This window comes from Solea solea, chromosome 3 (assembly GCF_958295425.1).
Source record: "Solea solea chromosome 3, fSolSol10.1, whole genome shotgun sequence".
Taxonomy (NCBI): Eukaryota; Metazoa; Chordata; class Actinopteri; order Pleuronectiformes; family Soleidae; genus Solea; species Solea solea.
Window position 1 is genome coordinate 5,181,165 of NC_081136.1, and position 22,255 is coordinate 5,203,419.

Here is a 22,255-nt window from a genome sequence, read left to right on the forward strand (position 1 = left end):
ATGTCCTGTTTACAACACACTGACCTCGTACAACACCCACTTCAAATACTATCCCTTTAAATATGATCAAATCACTTGTAAACGCGCATATTATGAAATGTTACGGGGGAGGAAAATTAGGAAAACGTCAATATTACTTTGAATACAGTAAATTATTGTGCAATTTTTTTTTTCTCTAGAAATATCCGCACTTTTACATTCAAATGTTACGTAGACAAAAGTTATTTTTCACCATTAAACACGTTAAAATATTCCGGCAGGCTGTTTTATTCCCGTCTGCCACCGGGAGGAGTAGAAGGGACCATCGCTCAGGTTTGTGCTCTCTTTAAAAAAAAACAAAAAAACACAACATCTCTAGTGCTATCTGTACAACATTCAACAACACATTTCAATTGATTTTTTTTTTTACTCTGTTTTTTAACCGTAAAGCCAAAAACAATAATAATAATAATTATCATCATTATAAGAAGAGCATTTTTCCATCTCGACGGCATCGAACAAACACCACAAAAAAAAACTGAAATAAAAGTCTAATAATAATAATAATAACAATAACAACAATAACAATAATAAAGGCCTCAATACCAGATAGTACGCGTCACCTTCAAGTGGTGCTAGAGAAGATCGACAAGTTTTTACGGACGAGCGAGGGACAAGGAGGGAGGAGCAAGCAAGAGAGCGAGAAAAATGAGGGAAGAAGAGAGGACGGGTGGATGATTGAGTTTATTTTAATGTTGCTACAAACTTTAGTGTCACATTGGACGTGTTTTGGCACCTCATGAGATTAAATATTAGTTAGTCTTGGACTTTAGGCTTTGGTTTACAGAGGGTCAGTGTGAAGACCAAAAAGTGGTCTAACCCTACGTCAATAATGATTTATATTTTTTTTATTCGTCTAAAGGTTAGGTAGTCATTTCTGTCAAAAAGGTCTAGCCACGCTAGGTTGTAAATTAGGCCTAGTGAACTTGTTTAAGGCCGAACCTGGCCTGAAGGGAAGGAGGGAAGGGAGGAAGGATGGAAGAGTCGAGAGGTGAAAGATCGCGAAAATGTGCCGAGGTGATGAAGGAAAAGAATGGATGAAGAGAGGAGGAATGAGAGAGAGTGTTGACGTGTGCTAAGTGCTTTTGGTGAGTTTTTACAAAATACACCAGGAAGTGCTTGAGACAGAAGGCACGGTGGCGTTGACAGTAGTTGTTACGGAGACACCACTAAGGGACTTTCACTACAGAACTCATAAGGTGCTCTAAGAGGAGACGGAACTTAAACACATCAACAATGCACATGAAATTGTGGTTTCAGTCGAAAGATGTCCCATTGAAAAGTAGTCATGAGTAGATGCCACCCCACATGTATCATTTTCAAAATTTACGGCGGGGTGTCACCTCCGAGTTGACCACGTTTGGAAAACATGAAAGCAAACGTATCTCGACCTAATTTAAATGGTTTAATGGGTTAAAATTGGGTTAAATTCTGGTTCTTTACAGATCAGACTCGACCCTAACCCGACGGGGAACACCAAAAGTGTGGACTCAGCAACTGTATCCATTCACATGCTCAGTGTGTGGAGGATAACATGAATTCTTAAAGCAATATGTTGAAAAACACAACATTTATGCTTTTAGGAAGAGGTCAGAACAGACCAAACACTGGACAGAGGCTAGTTAATGATAATAAATTGACATTTTTTTGAATTTATCATGTCCAGACAGACTTTTGCTAATCGATGGGGCTAATTCTACTGAAACCACAACTTTACACGTTCAAAAAGAACCAAACAAACGAACAAAAAGTGACGACTTCCGTTGAACAAAATGTTTGGTCTATTGATAAAGTCAAAATAAAGACAACTACTTTGGGAACTCAAACCTTGCACAGTGCTCTGTAATGTAGACATTCCAACTAGTCTTAGCTCAGGAACATTATAATCAATATTACCTATATTGATAACCTTTTCTGTAAGAATCTTGAAATGAAAATAAACACACACATTTTTTTTTTCTTCTTGTCTTTACAAAAGCTACACTATCTACTGGGATGTCTATGCATTTGTTAGTGTTTTTAATTATTACTCCTACCATTGTCTTTTCTTTTCTTATTAAAAAAAAAAAGAAGAAGAAGAGAGGGAATCTACTCATCTAAAAGACACTGTACCCAGAGAGTACAGTCTGTTTCTCAGGTTTAGTCCTGTTTGGCAGGCATTTCATTCTCTACCTTGTCTCTTCTCTCCTATTGAAAAAAAAAATTAAAATTGTTTTCTTGACACAGTTGCAAAGTCGCAGTCTCTTTAAAAACAATGTGTCAGTTGATTGTGTTCTGGGGCTCGAGCGACGTCCCTACAGCCCTCAAACCGACTCCCGCTTTTTGTGGTTTAGTTTTTCTTTGACACGCAGCTACGCTGACCTCAAGTTGTCTTGGCAACCCTAACCCACATCCAGCACCATTGTAAACACTAAATTTTTAACTATGACCCCCACCTTTTTTCTTTTTTTTTAAACTGCTGGGCCTTTGACCTCTTTCATTGCATTGTACATCTTGTATATCACCTACTCTTTTATTTATTTTTTTGTTCTTTTCAAATCGAGCCACAAACAGCTGCTGTCTGCGTCAGGACATCACACTGCCGTGTGGCATTTCTTTTACGTCACTATTCACAACAATCTAGAACCACTTTTTAACAAATATACTGTACTTAAATTGTTTTAAACTTGTATATTCAGATAAAACAAAATGACCTATCGTGAGCTGAGGAAAAACAGAGACTCTCTTGATAACATACAGTACGTGAACAGGCACTAACTGAAAAGGAAGCCAAAAAAAATAATAACTTCTTTCGGTTTCTTGAGGACAATCATCTAGGAACACTTTTCAGACAAACAAGGCAGTGATATACAGTTGAAAGAAAGCACACAGCCTGCAACAGTTACCTCACGCCTTAAATTAATACCAAATAGCTTAGCTGAGGTTCACAGCTTGAAACGCCAGATCCTCCACATCTTTACACTTTGAGGAGGAACTTGAAGCTTAAGGTTTTCAAACTGTTCAGTGGTCAGTCAGGAGAGCGTCTCTTCACAGTCAACTTCATTAGTATGACTATAGCATTCTGCCATAAACAGTCCTTTATAATTGTGAAATGAATGCATTGCAGTGCATTCTGGAATGATGCAGGCTCTGCCCGAGGTTCTCTGCTTTTACTTTTCAAACAGGAGGTCAGCCTTAAAAAAAAAAAAAAAAAAAAAAAAATCATCTGACACAAAAGGGGAAAAAAAAGTGGTCTAGAAATCCTGAAGAGATGCAGCCATGCTCTTGTTTTTACAGGACATTTACCATATGTTGAGGTGGACCACACTGTCAAGACTGAAGACAAATCATTTTGGAGGGAATGTAACAGCTGTGATCCTTCCATCTTTTCCAAAATTCCCTGCAACTTCTTTAGAAATAAAAGCATAAAGGAGGATATTCTTCATTTGACTTAAAAACCCCTTTCTGTCTGCAAAGCCTCCTGCTGATACTTCAGTTATATTTCAGTTATATTTAACCTCCTTGTCGATGCAGTCATCCGAAATCCCGTTCAAATTCTTTCCTCCTCTTCCATCATGTGGTTGGAGCTAAGGATTGGTGAAAGAGCAAGGGACATCCTCAGATCCTGATCTTGTGAATCTTCCAAACTGCTGTTTTCCAAATGTTCTTCCAGTTCCTCTTCTTGGTCTTCCTCATCCTCTTCCTCCTCATCCTCGTCCTCTAACTTCTCATTCAGCCCCAGACTGTCCATTACATTCTTGGATGCTGAGGCCATGTTGTAGCCTGGGAGGTCAAGACTATGATCCAGATGTTCTGTTTTATCCTCAGAGACCCCATTGAGGGTCTGGGCCATGGTTGAGGACCATCCCCTTAGTGGTGCCTGGGACCCAGCATTACTTTCATGCCTCCATAACCCCAAGGAATCCAGTTCGGAGTGATCCATTCGGGGCTTGGTGGCCTTTGGGGGCCCATTATTTTCTATGATAGTAGAAGAGCTTCTTTTGCGTCTAGACTTACTGGTGTGGTTGACCTGCAAGTGCATAGCCATCAGCTCTGCAGAAGATGTACGGAAAGAGCAGAACAAACACTGGCTCAGTTTCACCCCTGATGAGCTGTCACCACCATCAACAACTCCTCCTTCCCCAACACCCATGACACCATCTTCTTCCATTTCTCCAAGGCCAGGTGAGGGACGACGGGAGAGATCCAAGGGTTCAAACCCTCCACCTTGAGTTGAAGGTGCAGGCCCTTCCTTGTCACTTGAGGGTTGGACCATTCGGCTCGTAGTAAGGGGCTTACGCCGAGACACTTTAGGGGCCTTTGGTGGGGGAGACTCTCTAATCCAGCCACCTTCCATTCCTCCCTGGTAAAGAGCTCCCATCACCCCAGACAGATACCTGTATTGGGTCTCCAAGTCAACATCCCTTAGTGCAGCCAAGGCCTTTTGATGCTCGCGTTGGTCTGGAAGCCCCAGGAGCCAGGACTGTTGACTTGGCCGAGACGAGGCCTGGTCTGCTGGACCTCGGTTGAGTGGACCGTGGTTTATTTGGGATCGGCGCTGCTTGACCAACCCAGGAGTTCCAGAGGTCAAACTGTTGATGGTGGAGGTTAGGCCGGTGGAGTTGGATGAGGCTGACAGGGCATTGCGTTGCTCCCTGTGGTGCCGCTGGAGATGGTACTTCAGCGAGCCTGATTGGGTTCCCGCATAGTCACAGTGCGGACACTTGTAGGGTCTCTCACCTGGAAAAAATAGGATTGAGAACACTACCATTAGAAATGGACACAAGTAGCAATTATCAGGAAAATTGCCAATTGGTTAAAAACTGCCTCTTGAAGAATTTATATCCAGTCTACAACATTTGTTAGAACATAGCAATAACTAGTATTTAAAAAGCTGTATTTTGCAAATTGATACATTGTCATTGAAGTGGTCTTGAGTGAGAGATGTAGTTACACATTTCATAGGGAGATGGCAGTATTCCATCACTGAACAACAATTATACTACTGGGAAAAGGAGGAGGGGGCATCATGCTGGAGGCAAATCAACACCAGAATGTACACTGCATTAGAAAAGCATAAATTATCTTATTCACAGGAACAAAAAGCAGAAGAATGAAGATTTATTGAGTGTAGATGTGGCTGTGTGAACAGTTGGATTTTGTTTCTGGAGTAAATTACAATGATGGTATGAAAGTCCTGATTGTATTTCAAGGGGACAGTAATATCAAGAGAGTATTATTATAATTTAATGCCTTCACTTAAATTACTGACCATGTGGTAATCACTTGATGGCAATAAGTTGCAGTAGTGTGTGAGGAAAAAGAGCTGTATGATTTTGCGAATAATACAAGTGTGCTGTGATGGATCCTGCCAAGTGTAGATGAGCACCCATGATGGAAATACTAAATAGGTTTCATTTAATGCATTTTTGGGCACTGTCTCACTGAAAAGATTTGGATGAGCCCCATTTTGCAATAGCTGGAGATTGAAAATAGGAGCGAGTTCGTAGTTTTGATCAAATACATCAAGCAAAAGCAAATAATAAAAGACAATGACTCATGCTGATGAAGAAATATGAGTATGGATCGTTAATTTACAAGTGTGAGTAAGTGCTCAAGAGAGTCTCCATTTTTCTTTATAGTCCTATTCACTTTCACAAAATGATCAGATATTAATGCTATGTTTAGTTTTCTAAAATCTTGGGCATGCCCGGTTGAAAATTGTTCTCCCCTGCAGTCAGAATAATTTAGAAATTATCTAAGGTGAATTTAATTGGAACAGTTACAGATTGTCTTGCTTGAAAGACCAGGTCAGGGGATGTGAATCCCAGAAAGGATTATGTATTATTATGGAGAAATCTGTGAGCATATATGCTGAACTGCCAAACTGTATTCACTTCTTGCTCCAATCAGACCTTTTTCTCTTTCAGTGCTGAAGTTACTATAAAAAACCAAACCGAAGTTAGCCTTTACAGGGATTTTACCGGTTTTATTCCCTGAGGGACTCGATATATATGTTTAAAAAAATAAAATAAAAAATAATAATAATGTTAATATACCCTCAAGCAGGGCATTTAAGCAGGAGTTGCTCCACTGGAGCTGCTCAATTGGCAGCAGTGGAGGGCTATGATTAGCTCTGGCCATCTCTCTAAGGTGATGTGTAAAAAAAAAAAAAAAGAAAACCGTTCCGGGGATTTGTAAAGGTTGAAAAAAAGTCCATGTGGCTTGTTAAACTCACAACAGTTTCTCACCTGTGTGAACTCTTAGGTGCACTTTAAGGTGGTGTGACGAGCGGAAGGCTTTACCACAGTAGGGGCAGTCTTTTATCCCTCTACCACGCACTCGCTCCCTGATGGGAACTGAAGGTATCGAGGAGACTGCCGTCAAGCCATTTTCTCCTGCGAGTGGAGTTAGAAAAAAATGTAAAGATAATAGCTGGTGTTAAGGGCCCCTTTGAGAGCTTATATTTACAACAGAGAAGCAATATAAAATAATATACTCTGGTGAGAATAGCACCTCGAGTTGTGTGCAAATAAACACAACTCAACAGACCAAATAGGAAAAGTAGATGTGATTTGTACCTTTGAAGCTTGAGATGACAGAGTGAAACCCTGTAGCTGCACTTGGTTGTTGTGATCCACCACCATGTAGTTTTGATTCCTGTCTCACTTCTCCGGCATGTTGGGATCCACTACTGTGTAGCTGAGACTCCTGTCTTGCTTCACTGCTGCCTCCTCTTCCTAGCCCCGCTCCTCTTCTACTACTGCTTCCCTCCTCCTCACCGCCTGCTCCTTTCTGGGGTCTTTGAGCATGGACCCGAGCATGAACCACAACCTGCTGGAAACTGCGGAAAAGCTTCCCACAGTCTGGGCATTCCCATGGTCCTCCTGCTGCTCCAGACTGCTCTCTTGACTCCAGGCCTGCAAGGTAGGCTCTGACTTGGTCAGACTCGGTGATCACTGAGCTCCGACCCTGGCCTCGTTGGCCTTGCTGTTGCTGTTGCTGCTGTTGCTGCTGCTGCTGCTGCTGTTGCTGTTGCTGTTGCTGCTGCTGCTGCTGCTGCTGCTGAGCAACTGCAAGGCTGCGAGCCACCAGTTGCCACCATGTTGCCTGTTCCCCTCCTTCAGATACTGATGCTGTAGCGTCACTTGAGCTTCTAGCTGCTCCCCCTCGTCTTCCTGGGTCGCCTCCTCCTGGGCCACCAAGCCCACCACCACCATTTCCCATCTCTGCCACCTGAGCCACTGCTTGAAGTCTCTCCATGCAGCTGGCTCCACTGCCATCACTGGGAAGCCCAAGGTAGCCTAAGATGGCTGACTTACTTGAGCCCATCTCTAGTCTGCCTCCACTGCTCCTCTCTGACCTCCCCCCTCTGCCACCTCCTCGCTGAGCCATAAGGAGACTAGAGTAGAGGGCATTGAGGGAGTGATTACTTCCAGAGCCTTTGGCCTGCTGCTCAGCAGTCCCTGGTCCCCCAAGAATTCCCAGCCCAGCTTTGAGCCCAAGCTTGTTGAGATGTACTTTCATGTGATTTTTGAGGAACCAAGGCTCCTTGAAGCCACGGCCACATACCTTGCACTTATGGTCCAGGGAGTCTTTGTGCTTTCGCATATGTCCCTTGAGGAACCAAGACTGGGTAAACCGTTGTCCACAGGTATCACAGCGAAATGCTGGCAGTGAAGCGGATGCAGCTGCTGTGGCAGCTGATGTCACCTGTGGGGTGCTTGGGGTTGGGGCTGGAGTGTGAGATGGGGTGGGAACAGGAGTGTCAGGGGTTGCGATAATGGGCCTCGAATTGAAAGCCAGTGGCAGAGCAGGTACCTCGGGAGAAGGGTGGCACTCTTGCAAATGTGATGCCAGGCTCTCTTCTTGACTGGCAGAGAAAGGACAAAGAGTGCATTTATACGGGTTATGGAGAATGCGGACATGGCGTGCCAACTCTGAGGCTGTGCGGAATTTGCCTTTGCAGGCATGACAGCGAAATGTTGTTGCTGTGGGAGTAGATGCACCCTCCCCTATGGTAGAATAGGGAGAGGTCACAGAGACAGGATCCTCTGTAAGTGGAGGGGTCAGTGGTGTGCTATCATCCAGTAAAAAGTTTGGGTTGTTGTCTGTCTGTAGGCCTTCATCAAAACCTTTGACCCCGCCATCAACATCCTCTTCCTCTGTGAGATGCTGGATGAGTGTCCCTGGCAGTAAACGCTGGTTTGTGTGACTTCTGTGATTCTGTATTATGTCTTTGTGGTTCTGTTGGACCTTGAGGTGCTGCTTTAGCGGCGCTGAGGGAAGTCCAGACCGGTAGAGGGCTGTAGCCCTGCGGTCTCTGTCTAGACTATGAGCGCGGGCATGAAGAGACAAAATACTTTGGAATCTAAATCTCTTCCCACACACGTGACAGGGAAACCTGAGTGCAGGCCCTGATGAGGCCCCTCCCACTCCAGGTATTGCCCTGGTAACAGTATCCTTCTGGAAAAGCTGGAGATCTAGCTCTTCGCTGGAGTTTCCACTCTGTCCAGAGGACAGGGCCAGCTCCAGGGCTCCAAACCCAAGGAGTGGTGCTGATGGAGTAGCCGGAGGAGAGGTATCCAAACAAGGGCTGCATCCAGCTTCTTGTCCACCACTTCCTGGAAACAGAGCCACCGCTGGGGTCGGGGATGGTGGAACTCCATCCAGTCCTTCCTCATCGTCCTCTTCGTCAATAATGTGGTGATTAATAATGTTGATGTTCTCGTGGAGAGGGGAGGGAGAGAGGGGGAAATAGGGCGTGGTGTCCGGGCTCTGAGGAGAAGGTTCAGGGCTGTGAACAGCCAGGAGAATGGGGCTGTCGGGTAGAGAGAGCTGTGTGTGGGGGGACGACGCCTGGGGGCTGTGGTCCAGGGAGGGCAGTGTTGGGGGAGACTGGGGCTGCTCACAGGAAAGCGACAACACACATTCTGGTGGAGAATCCATCCTCTGTAGGTGCAAAACACAGACAAGAGACATACGTTTAGCGAAGTTAGTGTTGGAAAACCAGCCGATCTATTACATATTGACAGATCCAAAAATAGCTGAAAAATGAGACATAATCGTGTTGAATTATTCATACACCTGCAAGAATATGTGCGTGTAAATGCAAACAGTGAAGAATTACCTTCACTGTGTGTGATATTATGCCATTCTTTGTTGTCTCGGCTGATGGGGGACACACTTCTGCGGCGGCCTCCTTTGATTTTCTAGGGACAAAAAATAAAGAAAAACAAATGAATGCAAGACTGAACTTAAATATGAGGTGCATTAAAGGGCCTGCTATTTAACTAAACTCATGAGTTACATAAGCAATATCAGTGTCAGTGTAGGCGTAAATGCCTTTGCAATATTTAGTGATGAACCACAGGTGTGGGATTTTGAGGATTTAAAAGGCAGTTTCACACCGAGAGTCTTCATCATAAATGCAGAGAATCAAATACGCTTTAATTATCACCGTGGATGGTTTTTTCTTTTTTTTTTTTTAAATGTAAGTAAAAAGCAAATCTGAAGGTATGAATGCTACAGTTCTACATACAGTAGGTTGTAGATGATGTGCACACACTTCACAGTGTAACAGGTGCACACCTGTTTATGTGTTCACACAGCACTCCAGCATAATGTTACCACCATATGGGGCGATTATTGCGAGTGTGAACACGCATATCAGCGTCTGTCTGTGCGTGTGTGCGTTTAGGAGTTAAGGGCACCACCACCACAGGACATGGACTGTCCCAAACAGGATGGGTGCGCAATGTTTTGACTTCCCCTCACGCCCTTCCTGTGCACTCACACAGTAGCAGCATTTAATTTTTTTTTTGCGTATATCAGGATTGTAACGACACAGACGGTCACATACAGGCATTATTTCTTTAATCTGCTCCCTGGGTGTGGTGGCTTTGACCTTATGCAGTGCTTAGTCACGGTAACTTGTTTTAAGGAATATACAAATAACGGCTTCTTCTTCTTCTTCTCTTTTCTGTACAGCAACCCAACGCATAACAAGAGTCAGCAAAAAATGTAATGTGTGATATACAGCGAACTAAGCACACAGGCATTTTTGGGCAAACACGCACACACACCCTGAATATTCTGAGAGCACAGCAGTTTGTATCAGTTAGACTGGATTTAGGCACATGGGGCTGGGTCTGTCTGCTTTTTTTCTTTTTTTCTTTTTTTGAGGAGTTGAAACGAAAACAAAAGGTCATCAGTCATTGTGGCAAAACAATGGAACATCTGTGTTCGCAGGTGTGTCGCCCACATTTGTGTTTTCACACGGTGGCACGGTCACTTAAGTGTTTATATGATCTGTTAGATTAGTGTGTGTGTGTGTGTGTGTGTGTCACTGTGCCTGGATGACAAAGAGATTCTCATGTAGCCAGTTGACATTTTAGCTCAGCTATGACTCACAGGGATATCACACCATATCAATCACATAAACAGACACACAACCACAGACACACACACACACACACTGAGTCCTTTCTTAATCCACCATTATTGTTCCTCTCTCCCTGTCTTCCTTTGCCTTTCTGTCTTTCTTTCTCCCCCTGATTCATACTCCTCCCATCCCCCTCTCATTCTCTCGCTCCCTCCCTCCGTCTATTATTCACTAATTTTCTTTCATTCTCTCCCCCTCTCTCTCCCTCACTCTCTCTCTCTTTCTCTCCCGCAGTGTTGCCAGTTGGCCAAGTGCCAGGGAATGCTGATATCAGCTGGTAGATTGGGCCCTGCCAACATGGCGAAGAGCAAAAAAAGAGGCAGACAGAGGGAAAGAAAGAACGACAGAGAGAGAGCGACGGAGAGAAAGATACAGTGCGGTTACAAACTGAGCAGTGAGCATGAAAAAAAAAAATACTGTCAGAAGCCGTGAGACTGAAAATGATTTAACGTGATTGCCAACATGGTGTTGAGAGGAGGGGGAGAAAATAAAAAAAGGGTAAAGAGGCAGACGTGCTGGAACACAGAGTCGGGGAGAAACAACAGTGGTATGACATGAACAGAGAGAGAGAGAGAGAGGGAGAACAAAAAACATTTAAAAAAAAGTAGACACTGAAAATATACAAGCAGACGCACGGAGAGGGGAGAGGAAAGACAAATGTATCTGAGGCATTGTTGAGTCTGATTGCATTATCATATGAATATCAGCATCGCTATGCATTGTTCGCTGGCCGTCGAGCCGCCAACCCTCTCATGCCAATAAAAAAATTTGGTTAGATGGAGAGATGAGGTGCAGCAAAGGATGCAGGGAAATGGGGTGTGGGGGGATGGGGCGACTTCAATCATCCGTGTCCAGACATAGCTGGTGACGTGTTTGTCCACATCATTAAAGATCGGAAATTGCACAGAAATTGACAGAACAGTCACACAATGAGGCACCGGCTACTGTAGGAAGATGAGATGCACATTCAAAGCTTGAAAAGCAAAGTTTTTGGTTTAAATGATACAGTTTAAAACTGATCGCACAATAGAAACATCAATATAATCTGAGTTTATAATGATCCCTTTTGGCATGCATGGATGCAGTTTTTTTGGCGGAAAAATCACAGTTTGCTTCCCAGCACAAAGGAACTGTGTTATTCTCTGTCCAACACAAAGAAAATAATAGCGTTTACCTGCTTTCAGTTGTGTTATTTGGGTAGTTATTATGACACAAAACCATTGCCTTTTGCTAAAAGCTGCTCGTTTACGACAGTGACTAAGCAATAATGACATCTGAAACTGTTTGGGACATGAATGTTGTCTATTGCCTCTTGACAAAAATATATATTTGGACACATTCAATAAAACATTTCAACGTAGTTTGTATCACAATATGTGTGTGTGTGTGTGTGTGTTATTAAAAACTACAGATGTCATCATTAGCCAACTCTTAGCTAATGGGCTATGGGTGTACCCTGCCATTTCCATCAGCCTCAGTTTTGCTTATTGGTAATTTGCTAAATTAAAATATTTGGTGTAGTGTTGACATACTTATTCAATATGATGAACCTGGCTACTAAAATTAACACATTAGAAATAGTGTTGCATGTGGCTCACAGCACAAAAGCCTCAGGGATAATGGTGGAGAAAGCTACGTTAAGAGACTCTATGTTGTGAATAAATAGAGAAATCCTGCACTTTTAACTTTTTCACGTTAAGATTTTGTTTTCTTCAGTTGGACAGATATCGTGATGTATCGCTATACTTCCAATACATTGATTATGACAGAATCGTAATCGATATTATTGGCATCATGTATCGTGCGTATCATGAGGTACCCCGTGATTCCCACCCCTATCATATTTTCACTTTTTTTGTACCTGCTTTCCCTCCCCACACGGAATTAAGCAGTGTTTGTTAAGCAGTACAACAACCACAATTTAGCTTTTTTTTACAGTATAACCAGCTTCAAAGTAAACTTTACTATTGAAGCTTCAACCAAGACGTTGACTTTATGGTAATTGCTGTGTGTGTTTGTGATAACCTGAGTTCCATCTTTTAAATTACAGAACAAACATTCATTTTTATTTATTTATTTATTGGGCCCAGTTATCGCCCTGCAGCATTTTTTAAATACTGATAACTACTCTTACACTTGTATGACTAAGCAGCCCCCACTTAATGCACACACACACACACACATTGTGATACATCACATCCCTGATAAATGGCTGCCAAGGGAGTAGGAGCACAATATGTTCAGACAAGTTTATATTTGGGGGGGGTTCTGGGATCATTGTGTAAATATACACTGAGTGGTAGAGCTTTATTGTGAAGGACAGTCGCAGCAGGTCTGTGCATGCCGGCATGCTACACATTGCCGCCGCCGCCACACTACACATCATAATTGTAAATGTGAGGGCGTGAACAGCTTTCATTATTGCTTGTTCCAGTGTGTATGTGTGGGCAGGGAGTGCTATAGCTGCGCAGCTTTATGTTAATGATCGGAGTGTAAATACACGCCGTATACTGGGTGTTAACCTTTATGTCTCGATAGTGGCGCGATATGGACTCACGGCCCGCCGTTTTAAGTTGGCGTAATCACGTTGATGAGCTTTTAGCCGTGCAATATCCATAGATTCTGTAACGTTAATGATGATTATAGACTGTTTAATGCAAAATCTCTTCAGAAACAAGCTAATCATGGCACTGCTCTGCTAAATATGTCTCATTTTCTTAGCCTTTGACCTCTCGTAGCACTTGTCAATGGTTGTTTTCATTCATGCATGTGTTGGTGTGTGTGTGCGTGTATGTGTGTGTTGTACACATCCTCCTCCATTAACCTTAAAAAAAGCCTCTTCAAGGTCTAAGGCCTCAAGAAAAGTGTGTAACTGGCAGCTCTCTGTGTGTGTTTTGGACCTTTTTCTGGCATAAACACTGACCGTGTCAGGATCAGTAGTTCCCATCAAGACCAAAACCTGCTCCTAATGAGACAGAACCCTATTTCTGAGGAAACGTGTAGGGTTAGGATTTGAATTGTTGTTAAGGTTAGGCTTTGTTTAGGCTGTCCAAGTAAGTGAAAGTCGATGCTAAGAAGAATAGCTGTCAAACATGTGTGTTTCCTGTGAATCCTCACAAGAAATCCCCCATCTCTCTTTCCGCTGCACTACTCGGACTCATGTGACAAAGTGTTGGAGATGAGGTGTCCTTCGGGTATGAATGGGTGCATGAGAAGACTGACCGCAAAAAAATTTGTATGAAGAAAGGGAATGAATCACCGAGCGGCGAGGAGAAGGGAGTTCTCTCTCACTCTCTCTGTGAGGTACAGTATAATTTGGACCTGTGGTTTTTTTTTATCGCATGGTCACGTGGCGAACTTCCCCACAGACGGTATTCATTTCCTTTACTTCACCTTTCCCTGAACCCCCTGCTTCACTCGCTTCTTGGTCTGCGCTCTCATCTCCAGCTCCAGCAGTGATGAGGGGGGAAACCTCCCACTGTGTGCCCGACACTTAACTGTGAAGAAGCGTCTGGTGGATTCCTTGAACAGAAAAACTTTGCTTTATCCCCTTTTTTTTTTTTTTCAACCTCCACTTAGGAGGTTATGTTCTTGGCCGCTTTTGTCTGTCTCTGTTTGTGAGCAGCATAACTCAAATAGTTGAGGACAAATTTTGTTGAAGTTTTCTGGGAAGTAGGTCATGGCCCATGGATGAAGTTGTAAAATTTTGGTCATTTGATTGTATTGACACTGTGGGAAACTACGCGGCCTTAGGCCACATTAACACGAATACAGAACTTTCTCTCGACTTTTTTAAAAAAAATTTAATTTTGGCTTCCTTTTTGGATTTGGATGCCCTTCCTGACGCAATCCACTGGGATCAATTTAGTGTCTCAAATTAACAATGAGCAATGGGGTTTGAGTACCTTGCTAAGGGGTACCCCAGCCCTTGACCTGGCGGAGACTCGAACCGCCAATGGGCTATCCAACTTTCCCAAAACAATCTTTTTAGTTCTTAACGTTTTCTGTAAACATGGCATTGTTTCAATGAATTTGGGCCTTAAAAACTTTAGTGTATATGCTTGTATAGGCCTTGATGTGGCGCTGTAACGCTGCCACAGAAACACACCAAAAAAGGAGGAGGAGATGTTGAGTATGAGCATAAAGCTACCAGGACTAGGGCTTTAACATCGTTTCCTTAATTTTCTTCACTGTGGGACCCTTTTTTAAGCATTTAAGGGCTCCCAAAATACCAGTCCCTTATGCATAAAAGACTGATACGATGCAAAACTTTTGTTCTTTTGTGTACGGGCCCTAAGTAGAGGTTTGTGCTTTTGTCTAGCAGCCAGCCTCGTACACGACAAAAGACACCGCAATTATGCGGATAAACAAATTTAGCTCTTGTCATGCGAAAACGTGTTGTTTGTTAGCATAGTTTATGTCAGTCATACCAAATTCGAATTGTATCACAATAATCGCAATAAGATACTGTATCGAGCTATTGTAATTCATAGTACTGTTGGGGTAGAGCTGACTATCAAAGATTGATGGTGGGGCTGATTTAAGCACTAAGATTGTGCAAGGTATTAGTCCTTTGACTCGCATATTCCCTTTAGCTCTTTCATGTTCTGCTAGATCCAAAAGCAAAAATTTACTAAAAAAGTCCCACTGTCCCACTGATGCCACTTTCTGCTCCCCTCTTCCCTGCTTCTGCCCTCCAACCTTACCGCTTAATTTATCCTCCTCTACCACTCCCTGCTCTCCTTAACTGTCAAGCTGTTGCTTAAGCTCTTTCTCAATGAATTCCTCCTCCAGCAGAGCAACATAAGCAGTAGCAGCACGCTGAAACTGGGAGCGACGCGGCAGAGCTGCCAGATCTGAGCGGTGGAAACATCACAGCGTCTTGGCGGCTAGACGAGACTCTCGCTCCGAGTCATACAGGCCGCGCTAAGTCTGAGGGGAGAAGCCGAATGCATAAATCCTAAAAGGATCACCTGCAGGAGCTGAGAGAGGACAAGCGCCTACCTACTTCTTCACAGATCTAAATTTGTACCAAAAACCCATCAGATAATTCATGTTCCATTACATAAAGAGCACTAAGACACCCACTACCCACAAACCCCAGGGATACTGACCCCTCACTGTGACCTCCTTGTGGAATATCACATATATCAGACATGTGGGCACCTACAAGAACCTTAATCTGGAAAAAATAGTAACTGTTAACACAGGCTGATTCTTTGTTCAACCCAGGGGAAATATGCAGAACATGTGCTCTCCTACTTAGAAACACGGTTAAATATAATGTACTGTATATATATATCTATATATATATATGAGAAGGGTCAGCACTTAAATCTAAACTCTGCGTAAATCAACGCAATGTTCGGGCCGTGTGTATACGACGGTATTTGAGCCGAAAGGTGAAAACAGCTTTTGACCACACTGAAGGGAAAAGGCAATACTCTGTTAAATATGAGCGTAACGGCGCTCACTTTAACACACACTTCTTTTAAAAGCTTTCACAGGGTTCCACTAAGCTGCACACACAAAAAAGAAAACGGAAAAGAAAGAGCAGAGTTTGATACAAGGTTACAAAAAAAACAAAAAAATCTACTGCATACTTTCACTCCTCCACTGAGTCGGCCAATTCTTGCATAAAAGAGAGCGTTAAAGTTGAATTGTCGGTTTCGTCAAGTTACAAAATTTGTAAGGATACAGCCTTTGACAAAGTGTAGGTCAACTTTAGCTTTTTACTCACTTAGAGGCCTTTCTCTGTTCAACGTCTCCCAGTGCCAGGACCAGCGTGGCACTATCTTTTGTGTTTTTGAATGATGAAGCACATTTACCGCAACAATCCCCACCAGGTCAAGGACTGGGGTTCCCCGGAGCAAGGTACCCAATCGTCATTGCTAATTGGACACTCTAAATTGATCCCAGTGGGTTGCGTCAGGAAGGGCATCCGGCATAAAAATCTGTGGCAACCACTAGAGAGACCCCTGGACACTTTAAATTGACCCCAGACCTGGGGGGGGGGGGGGCTGGTACCAAGCTCGGTAAATGAAATCTCTGCCAAATCAAAATATGAGTATCATCCGCTGTCGCAGACGTCACTCAAGCAAAGATGCCATGAGGACGGCAGATGTTTGACGAGATGTCTTTATGACTGACCCTAGTTCATCGTTACTACTTAAACCTGCTGATTCTGTCAGTTTAACTCACTGACTGTCATTTAATTCTAGTCTTCTCACAGTGTTCTCACTTTACCTGCTCTACAAACTTTCAGACATAATCTGAAGCCCACCTGATGATTGTAAAGCACTACGAACATTCTCTGGAACTTCTCTCTGTCAAATTTTCCGAGTCCAAGCATGAAGAAGTTACAGCTAATTATCGATGAGCAAGTGGATCTGGGCTCAAGCCTCAAGTCTCACCGGGATTTTGTGGAATGGACATTCTTCTGTTGTGAAAGCGCCTGACAATTAGCCGCCGCCGCACGGCAAACTCCGAAGGATGTCCGAGCCCCAATAATCTGGACGTTTCCCTGAGTCTATCTGCTTTATATAATGCAAAGACACAGGTTTGGGTGCAGTGAGAGACATGTTTGTGTCTCGAGTAGGTCCTATTCAGTCACTGTTGCGGGTGGGACGCAAATTACCTCCCCTCAGAGCCAGAATACACTCACTGGCCACTTTATTAGGTACACAAGAGGCTGTCTTTCTACAGTTGAGCGTTAGAGATGTCTTCAAACCTTGTGTCTTGGCATCAACAAGGTATTTGATGGCTGCTCACTGGATGTCTTCTCTCTTTTTTTGGGAACATCCCCTCTAAACTCTTGATATGACTGTGTGTGAAAATCCCAGTACTGTAGATTAGCAGGTTTTATTTTTTTGAAATACTCAGATCAGCAACCATGCCACGATGCAAAAAAAGTCCCTTGAACCGCCTCCATTCTGACACTCACGTTGAACTTCAGCAGAACAATTGTTTCGACTCGCTCCCATGTGATTTGCTGATTAGAGTGAACAGGTGTACCTAATAAAGTGGCAGACGAATGCAAGGTCAACAGGTTTTTTTTAGAGATCGAATAATACCGTTTATTTGCGCTTTTTCACATGAAAACTTAATGTAATTAACAAAGATTGCCTGTCTTTCACATCTGGGGTCAAATACCATAATAATATGAGATGAGTGCATATAGCTGTCTGTGGTGGATTATTTGTCACAGAGGGCTGTGATTGGCCAGTTGGCTGGACTTTGGACATCACCCCTTCCCTGTCCGCTTTTACAACGCATCTTAAAACCCATTTTTATTCTTTGGCTTTCAACTCAGACATTGGTTTTATCTTTTTTATAGTTACAGTATGACAAAGTATTTTTATGACTTGTTTATTTGTGTTGTTTTTATACTTTCTGTAGTATTTTACTGTTTTATTGTTTGTTCTTAGGTCTATTAGGTCTCACGGTTTTTTTTATGTTTTATTTATCTCCGCTGTACAGCACTTTGTTTCAGCTGCTGTTTTTAAAGTTGGATTGGATTGGATCGTAAAGACAACTTTACGCCCCCAAAAAAGTGTCTGTTTCCTGCTTTTAAAAAGTTGTTTCGAGAGGAAAGTTGACCACCATCAACCTGTGTGTGGCCTACTGTAGAGAAAGGTTCAAAACTAAACACAACAGTCACAAGTGGCGTACTACTTAAGTAAAACGCTAATACGCTCTAAATACGCGCTAATCCTGGGCAGCCAGCGAGAACTCTCCACAGTCTGAAAATGTCACCGTGCAGTAGATTCTGCCTAACTGAGGGCAAGCAGGTGCCTCTCCCACAGCGCACTAATGACCCAATTATATCAATCAGAAGCCTTGATTGGTGCTACACTCCTCTTTCTCTCTCTCCCTACAGTCTTTCTCTTTCTCTCGTCGGCACACAACCACTTCCCCAAGAGCCACCTGGACGGGGCTGCGCGCGCGCACGTACATTCGTTTGCCCCCTCAAGTGCGGTACAGTATGTACAAAGATCGGGGAGGAGGCGGTGTTAGTGAGGAGGGGGAGGAGGAGGAGGATGCTACTTGAAGACAAATAAAAGAGAAGTCTGAATGAAGAAGGAAAGAATTGGGCAACTTCTTTAAAGGTACAGTGTGTAAGACCTCGCAGTGAAGTTGCAGGTTCCCATGTTAACACGTGTTGGAGAAACGTATAAATTGGTAATCCTAAAATTTATTGTGAAATGATTGTGAAACCAAAATGGCGGCCGCAGTAGAGTTGACCCCGGGATTCTGGAGTAACGAGCAACAAAAACGTGCAAATATGTTCCGTAGGTGGCGCCACTGTCTACATCACCGCAGTTGGGACCAACCTCTAGCCGGTAATATAATATGGCGATATTTTCGTTGCAATTTCCGATTTATAAAAGACGCATTCGCGTCTTGCTCTTAGCGTAGGAACATCGCTGTTTTACGCGTTTTTAATCATGTGATTTTTAATTTATCGCCAACTTTTCCCTCAAGCATAAAAACCTTAATGCAATGTTTAAAGACTCATTCAATTAGGTGATTTTACAGCTTTTGGCCTCGATGATCTTCAGATTTTCTTTAATCCCGATGTTTTCAGATTGTATATCTTTTTTTTTTTTTTTTTTTTTTTAATTTGTCTTAAACACTGAACTTTATAATATAAACTTTTAGATGAGCATGTATCAAGTGTTTGGGAACAAAATTGGATGATGCCAGTCAATAATCATTGAGCTGGGAACAAAAGACATCATTATATCATCATATAGACACTTTAGAGTAAAATGTATTCAGTTTATATTTTAATAAGCACTGAATCCAAGGCGTTTTCCTTCTGCTTTCCTTTCCTGGACAAAGTGAACAGCAGGTGATACCAGACACTGTTCACTGTATTGTTTTGGCATTCTTTTACATTCATTTATGTATTTGTGTACTGCTCCTTTAGTGCCGACATTAAACTTTTATCTTGACCTTTAAGACTGCATGATACCGCCAAAAAAAATCAATAATTATCACAATAAATTGGATTTCAAAGAAACCAGTTAGTCGTGGGTTTTGAACTGGACAGAAACGTCTGCCTAACTGACGTCAAACACTTGCAATCACTGCTATGTTCAGTTAGTTTGCACCGCTTATACACAATTTATCGATTAATACGGAAGACAATTGCTTCACGATACATATTGTTATTGAATGAATGCCCAGCCCTGAGAAAAAAAATCATGTTTTTTTTTAAATTAATTTCACATGTTTGTGTTATTTATTTATTAAAACATAATAACATGTCCTTTCACTTTTTAAAACTCATACAAATGAGGGGAAATACAACGAATTAAAGTGAGTTTTTAATGAGTCCACAGGACAGCTCTGCTCTCAACCTACTTCCACACGCTCTGAAAAGTATGACATTTTGGGATGTGGTGTAAAAATAGGGCATTTCAGGGTCTTTAAACCTATTCCAGCGGCTGTGGAGAAGGCGACGGGAGTGTCTGTGGTCAGGGCAGATGACACGTCTGCGCCTTATCTCAAGAGGAATTTCCTCCTTCAGCCGCTGTGATGTGCGTCAATAACGTGCAACCATTTTCAGTCGCTCTTTCCCCTCTTCCCTCTCTCGCGGCCATCTCAATTAGAGGCACGTTAATGGAATAAATAACCGTCAACAAACAATGCACTCATGAAAACAAACCCCCCCCAACAACAAAAAGAAACCCTGCGCGCACACAGATGCTGCGGATGTCTCCAAAAAACCGCCATTAAAAGCCACAAACAGTGGTGGATAGTAGTTATGTTTTTTTTGGGGGAGGTGAAGTCGTGTTTGTGTGTCATGTCAGCGTATCTCTCTCACTCACTCACTCACTCTCGCTCTCGCTCTCCCCTGCTCCATTTTGTTCTTAAATTTTCTATACAAAAGATTAAGGGAGGGGAAAAAGACGAGTGAGCGAGAGCAGAGCGGAGCAGAGGAGAGGGGAGAAGGACGGGAGGAGGAAAAGAAAAAAGTGCCATCATGGATTTCATCTTGCCAATCCAACCATGAACCGACATCACTCCCAGGAAAAAGAAAACACACACCAGTGTCCGGAAAAACACACGTTTTTAAAGCAAACTTAGCACAGATTTTGGCAGCGTGCGCCACACACGCACACACACACACATGCGTACATCGCAACAACGTAGACTTACTACGCTACTTTGTGAGCTTTGAGGTGATGTTAGGACAAGTAGTAAAGCGTTGTAGTGAAGGAAGTGTGCGGGGGAAAACACAAGGTTTTATTTCACGGCGTATACAACAGCCTGCGGGTGCGTTTTTTCGCGCACACGAAAGTGACGGTGGGCTTATCTCGGAAAACAATGCGCTACACACACACAATGCCCCAGTGTGTGCCCGACAAAAGAATTAGTCCCGCTAATCGCATCTATCTGCAAATTACGCCGTTTCTGAATTAAACTTGCCAACACGAAGAAATCCACTTTTTAACGCCCGGACAAAACGTCTGCGGCGTATCGAAATATGCTCCGTTACGCACCGACAACTTGTGCCTCTTTTTTTCTTCTTCCTCCAGTAAAAAGCGACTCTTTTTTTTTTTTTTTTTACCTCCCAGGTTTGAAACAAGGAAACACTGTGACCCTCCTCGTCTTCTCTAACCTGCTACAAACACGACATTTCGCAGAAAGGGGCCGATTTCCCTCGCGAACGCAACTTTCAAAGTTACGCAAATAAAAGAATATACACATTTAACGACTCTGGAGTGACTTTTCATGCGCTCGCGGTGGTTTTCAACTCGCACTTGGCGTCAGATTGACTTGATAAAACCGCTACATCTCACATTTCTTGCGGATAAATCGCGTCATTTCTTCTTCTTTTTTTTTGCTTCCTCATTTATATCTATTTTTTTTTTGTCACGTCACGGGTGTGCAAGCGAGGGCTCGCGGGGAGCTCCATCCATGTCGACCACGCGCGCACATACACCGGCTTCCACATACATGACACATACGTAAAGTGGTCCGGAGCGCGCGGTGCAGGTCACACACATACATGCATCATGCCAGTCACTCCACATGCAAGTGCGTGCGCGTACGCACACATCTACGCCAAATAAAAGCCTCCACAAACACCCAAACTGAGGAATAAAGCAACAACAACAACTACTACTACATTGTCCATTCTCCTCCGTCTTCCTCGTGGAGGAAAAATAAAACCCCACTCAAAATGAACAACGCGTGAAAATGTTTTGACAACCACGCGCGCGGTGCACAAAAGTGCGCACGTAAACACAAGTGTTGGATAAAAATTGTGAGTAGATAGATGAAGATTTAAAGGGAGATATATATGTTGAAAGTAAAGACTCAGTGTACTTACGGGAGAGGCGGCGAGGAGATTAATGACACGACACGTCATGATTACGTTTCACTTGAATTAAATACATTACGAGTTGGGAAAAAAATGGAAATCAGGGTTGTATACAAGCATACGCCGTTTCCCCCTCCCTCCCTCTGTTTGGTCACCCTCTCCCTCTCTCTCTCTCTCCTCCTCCTTTTCTTTCTCTCCTTTCTTCTTGCAATTTTTTTTCCTCCCATTTATTGTACAGGAGTGAGTGAATAGAGAGAGAGAGGGAGAGAAAGGCAGGGGAGAGTAGGAGGGAGAGTGATGTAGGTTGGAAATGTTAATTATAATCTCAGCACGGGCACCATTTTACAACGCTGTCATCTCCTCACATTTGTAGCCTAAATATGGCATCTGTGGTAGAGGGGAGGGAGGGGAGGCATGGGGGTGACACTTCACTTCAGAGAGACAGTTTTTTTTAAATT

General features: G+C 43.1%; 1 protein-coding gene across 2 annotated transcripts; it reads right to left on the reverse strand.

The window, feature by feature from the left end:
• Nucleotides 1-1,704: 1,704 nt before the first annotated feature.
• Nucleotides 1,705-21,943, reverse strand: znf219 (zinc finger protein 219). 2 transcript variants are annotated; one of them, XM_058625280.1, is made up of 5 exons: nt 21,807-21,943; nt 9,149-9,230; nt 6,600-8,970; nt 6,270-6,416; nt 1,705-4,758 (listed from the first exon to the last, which is right to left on the reverse strand). In XM_058625280.1, exons 3-5 carry the CDS (start codon nt 8,965-8,967, stop codon nt 3,569-3,571), a joined length of 3,705 nt encoding a protein of 1,234 aa, XP_058481263.1. In that variant the 5' UTR covers nt 8,968-8,970; nt 9,149-9,230; nt 21,807-21,943; the 3' UTR covers nt 1,705-3,568. The 2 variants fall into 2 exon arrangements, with proteins under 2 accessions (XP_058481263.1, XP_058481264.1); XM_058625281.1 differs by lacking the exon at nt 6,270-6,416.
• Between the last annotated feature and the right edge of the window lie 312 nt (nt 21,944-22,255).

Coding starts and splice junctions, on each gene's coding strand:
- znf219 (XM_058625280.1), bottom strand. CDS start 8,967: ATGGATTCTCCACCAGAATGTGTGTTGTCGCTTTCCTGTGAGCAGCCC. Junction 6,417..6,599: donor TGTCATCTCAAGCTTCAAAG/GTACAAATCACA, acceptor CTCCACTCGCAG/GAGAAAATGGCTTGACGGCA. Junction 4,759..6,269: donor GCACCTAAGAGTTCACACAG/GTGAGAAACTGT, acceptor TATTTTTTCCAG/GTGAGAGACCCTACAAGTGT.